The sequence below is a fragment of the Salvia miltiorrhiza genome, chromosome 7, assembly GCF_028751815.1.
Source record: "Salvia miltiorrhiza cultivar Shanhuang (shh) chromosome 7, IMPLAD_Smil_shh, whole genome shotgun sequence".
Taxonomy (NCBI): domain Eukaryota; kingdom Viridiplantae; phylum Streptophyta; class Magnoliopsida; order Lamiales; family Lamiaceae; genus Salvia; species Salvia miltiorrhiza.
In genome coordinates this window covers 49,239,935-49,244,034 of record NC_080393.1, presented here as the reverse complement: position 1 = coordinate 49,244,034, position 4,100 = coordinate 49,239,935, and the positions used below count along the sequence as shown (strand labels likewise).

Genomic DNA, 4,100 nt, shown 5'->3' with positions numbered 1-4,100 from the left:
AATCTCTCTCTCTCTCTCTCACTTATAAGACTGCGTTTACTTTGATGGATAAATTTATCAATAGAAAATGATAGATAACACAAATTTATGCCTTTAAATGTCTCCTTCATTTTCCAACATTTGACACAAAAGAGATATTCACCATTTTTCCTTCATTATTTTCACTTCAAACATGGATAATTATCCCTCCATTTTTGGTGTGATAATAAAAAAGAACAAACGCACAGCCTTTTCAAACACACAGGAACTCAACTAAACTAACAAACCTGCCCATTTCAATGGCAGTAGCGAATAAGCAGCCTTTTACCAAATAAGAAACAAAGCCAAGTTAACCAACATGAATGAATATAATACTTTACGAATGCTTAAACGTTGAATTATTTCATAAGCTACAAAAGAATAGAATAACAACATTATTACCAACTAACAAACAATTGATTGATTGTGATAAATTTGCAATGAACACAAAAGAATCAAGAAGGCCTCTCCCTATACCAAGTGAAGAACATCTCTAGTTACACAATTTGTTATGATTCTGAACCATTTCTTATAGATTCAAGAACTTGAATTACCTCAGCCATGCTTGGTCTCCTGGAGGGTGTTTCAGAGGTACAAATCAACCCCAGCTTCATCACCTGGACGAGCTCGTTTTCCACGAACCCCCTCAAGTTTCTGTCGAAGCAGTCAGAGGCCGAGCCCTGCTCGATAAGACCTCTAACGTATTCACACAGAATCACCACTTCGTTCCTGGATGGGCTGCTCTCCACCGGCTTCCTTCCAGTTACCAGCTCCAAGAGGACGACACCAAAGCTATAAACGTCGCATTTATCACTGATTCTTGAGCTCTGAGCAAGCTCTGGTGCAATGTATCCAACTGCATTATGAATCTTTGTGAGACCATAGCTGTCAAGTAAGGGAAGCAACTTTCCCAAACCGAAATCAGACAGCTTCGCTGTATAGTTGTCATCAAGGAGTATATTAGTGGACTTGACGTTGAGGTGAAGAACCGGGGGCTTGCAGTCGTGGTGAAGGTAGGCTAGAGCTCTGGCAGTTCCGACTGCTATGCAGAACCTTCTAGACCAATTCAATTCTGGATTACCAGAGCCAGCGCTGGTGCCAGGATAGCCAAGTCCATGCAGATTATCATACAGATTCCCTCTTGATACGAATTCCGACAGTATTAGTTGCATGCTAGATGACCAATAGTAACCTTGAACAGCAACCAGATTGGCCTGCCGAAGGTTTCCAAGGCGTCCTATCTCCTGCTCGAACTCATCCTGGCTCCTGATCCTTCCCAGTGTCTCGAGTTTCTTCACTGCTATGGCAATCCCACCTTCGAAGGTAGTCTTGTAGACGGTCCCAATTGAACCCCCGCCTACCAAACATTCTTTGTCTAGCAAAGCTTTGGTCCCAGCTTCCCAATCCTCATATTTTGAGGGTAGGCTTTTGCTGAAGAGGACCAGTTTCCCGATGATGACATTTGATTCTGTTGAAGCTAGCGGAGTGCTTTCTACAATCATAGTTTCCTCCTCAGTTCTCCTCCCACGACGAGCCCTTGTGTTGATGACTGTGATGATGCAGACACCTGCAACAATCAAGGCAGCAGCCACTATGGCGACAATTGCAGAGGCGCTCAGCTTTGGCTTCCTTGCAGACGGAGTGGAAGCACTGCCCGAGCAGGAGTTTTCTAAAGGAGCACCACACAGACCTGCATTGTGGAAAAACGCGTAGTATCCAAACTGCTTGATGCTTTGGACTGAAGGGATAGGACCAGAAAGGTTGTTATAAGAGACATTGAAATGAGATAGATTGTTTATATTCCCAAGTGTAGAAGGAATTGGACCGGAGAGTAAGTTGTCGGATAAATCCAAATAATATAGTTTAGACAAGTTTCCGATGGTCGGTGGTATGCTTCCGTTAAGCTGGTTGTGATGGAGGTCGAGAATCACAAGATGTGTCATGTTCTCAAGGTTTTGTGGAATCCCTCCCACTAAAGAGTTCCCGGAGACGTTCCTGCACGTGTATATTCAAGAAATCAATCAGATAAATGGAATAGCAAACACAAATTGCAGCCATCATCAATCATTTGACACCCTATTCAATATTTCATATTGGCACAATGAAGAAAATAGGAATTGGACTTACAGTTCAAGAAGAAACCGGCATTGTGTGATCTCGTTAGGAATCTCACCATGAAGTCTGAGATTGTCTAAATCAAGCACTTCAAGCCATTCTATACCACCAATCTCTGCAGGAATCATCCCATCTATCGAGTTACTTGCCAATCGAAGCAGCACCAGATTCCTCAAACCAGATAATCCATCAGGTATACTTCCATTAAGCCTGTTAAAACCCAAATCTAAATATTTAAGGGCACTGCACTTAGTGATGCTTGAAGGAACCTCTCCATACAAAGCATTCCCAGAAACATCAAACACTTCTAATTTCGTGCAAGAAACTATCTCCGGAATCTCCCCTTCCAACATATTCCACGAAACATTGTAATAAGTAAGATTTGGCAATCCAAGAACCCCAAACGGGGCTGCCCCGGTAAACATATTGCTACCAAGATCCAAAAGATTCAAGCTCCTACATTGTGAAAGCTGTTCCTCAACAGCCCCTGATAGCATATTACTCCTCACTGACAAGTACATCATCCTCGGAGGGCTGCAAATTTGCAACGGCAACGCCCCACTGAGACTGTTGAAAGACACATCGATCCCTTCTAGATTCGAACAATTACCAACTGAGACGGGGATTGGCCCTGATAGATTGTTATGAGCCAAGGAAACAAACCTAGTCTTGTAGCAATTCTGGAACAATGTTGAAGGAATCTCACCACTATACCCATTCCTAGACAAATCAAGAAACCTAATGTTTGGCAAATCTCCAAGAAACTCTGGGATTGATCCTGAGAGAGCATTGGAGCTCAAGTTTATCTTCCACAATGTACTAAGCTGTCCATACTCAAAAGGGATATTACCAGTTAACTTATTACCAAACAAGGTTATAATCCTAAGTGATTTCAATCCTGACAAAGAAGGTGACAAAACTCCATCAAGATTAGTGTTCCACAACACAATCTTCACCACATTCCCATTAGAATTACAGAACACCCCTTGGTAATCTTCGCAAGGGCTATTACTAGGAATCCAAGAGCTCAAACTATCAAAAGGGTCGCTAGAAATGTTGCCTCTAAATTGAAGAAGAATCTCCTTCTCCGTGATTGGAGAGACTACAACCACCAAAAATTCAAGCAGACAAAATGCATAAAGGAACACAATGCAGTGGAGTGTTGTACCTCGAATTCTCATGTTCCCAACATAATCCCAGCATTATACTTTGCTGGATCCAGTTCTTGCTTCTGTGCCTCTGCTCACACAAAAGATTCCATTTTTCCCATTTCCAAAATTCAACATTTTGCTGTAAAGGGGTGGATGCGAAATTTTTGTCTTTTATACTATTGTTTGGGAATCTTCTCTATAGAAACGGTAAAGTGGGATCTCTGCTCTGGGCAGATTGTGTGTGTGGGTTAGTGTCAAAATAAAAAATAAAAAATTACAGTTTCAAGAAAGTTGAAGGTATCAAGGAGAGCTGGCATGGAGGAGTGAGTGGTTTGATGAAATGGAAAAACTGCCAAGCTTGGCTGGAAACAGACGCATTTGGGTGATTTATTTAATAGCTTTCTCTTTTGTGATGCATATGGCAAAGTGAAAAAACTGTGAGATTTGAGGGTTGCCTCCACGTGGTACAAGATGTAAAACTCAAGTCTCCATCTCTCTCTCACATTTCATTTCATTGCTGTCTGAAAGCTAATTAAATTAGTAGCATTCCATCACAAACAAGGGATGAAGCCATTCTGTCTGAAAGCTCAAGTATTTGACCATTACTGTGCTTTTACTTGTAAGGTCTGTTTCAGTACAGAAAAGAAGCATTTATTCTCTGCAACAACCACCAAGACTCTAAATAATTATTGGACTAGTATATAGAAATAAATTTTTTTAGAGGGAGTGTATTAAAGAAAAAAATGGTAAATGGGTAAAACTACCCTATTTTATGAAGTGTACTAGCGTGTAATCTGTCGAATTTTGACAGGTAAT

General features: G+C 41.2%; 1 protein-coding gene across 1 annotated transcript; it reads right to left on the bottom strand.

Annotated features, from left to right (window-relative positions):
• Positions 1 to 328: 328 nt before the first annotated feature.
• Positions 329 to 3,889, bottom strand: LOC130994607 (probable LRR receptor-like serine/threonine-protein kinase At1g12460). The gene is made up of 2 exons (XM_057919663.1): positions 2,146 to 3,889; positions 329 to 2,013 (listed from the first exon to the last, which is right to left on the bottom strand). The coding sequence occupies exons 1-2, from the start codon at positions 3,312 to 3,314 to the stop codon at positions 528 to 530; spliced, it is 2,655 nt and encodes an 884-aa protein (XP_057775646.1). The 5' UTR covers positions 3,315 to 3,889; the 3' UTR covers positions 329 to 527.
• Positions 3,890 to 4,100: the final 211 nt, after the last annotated feature.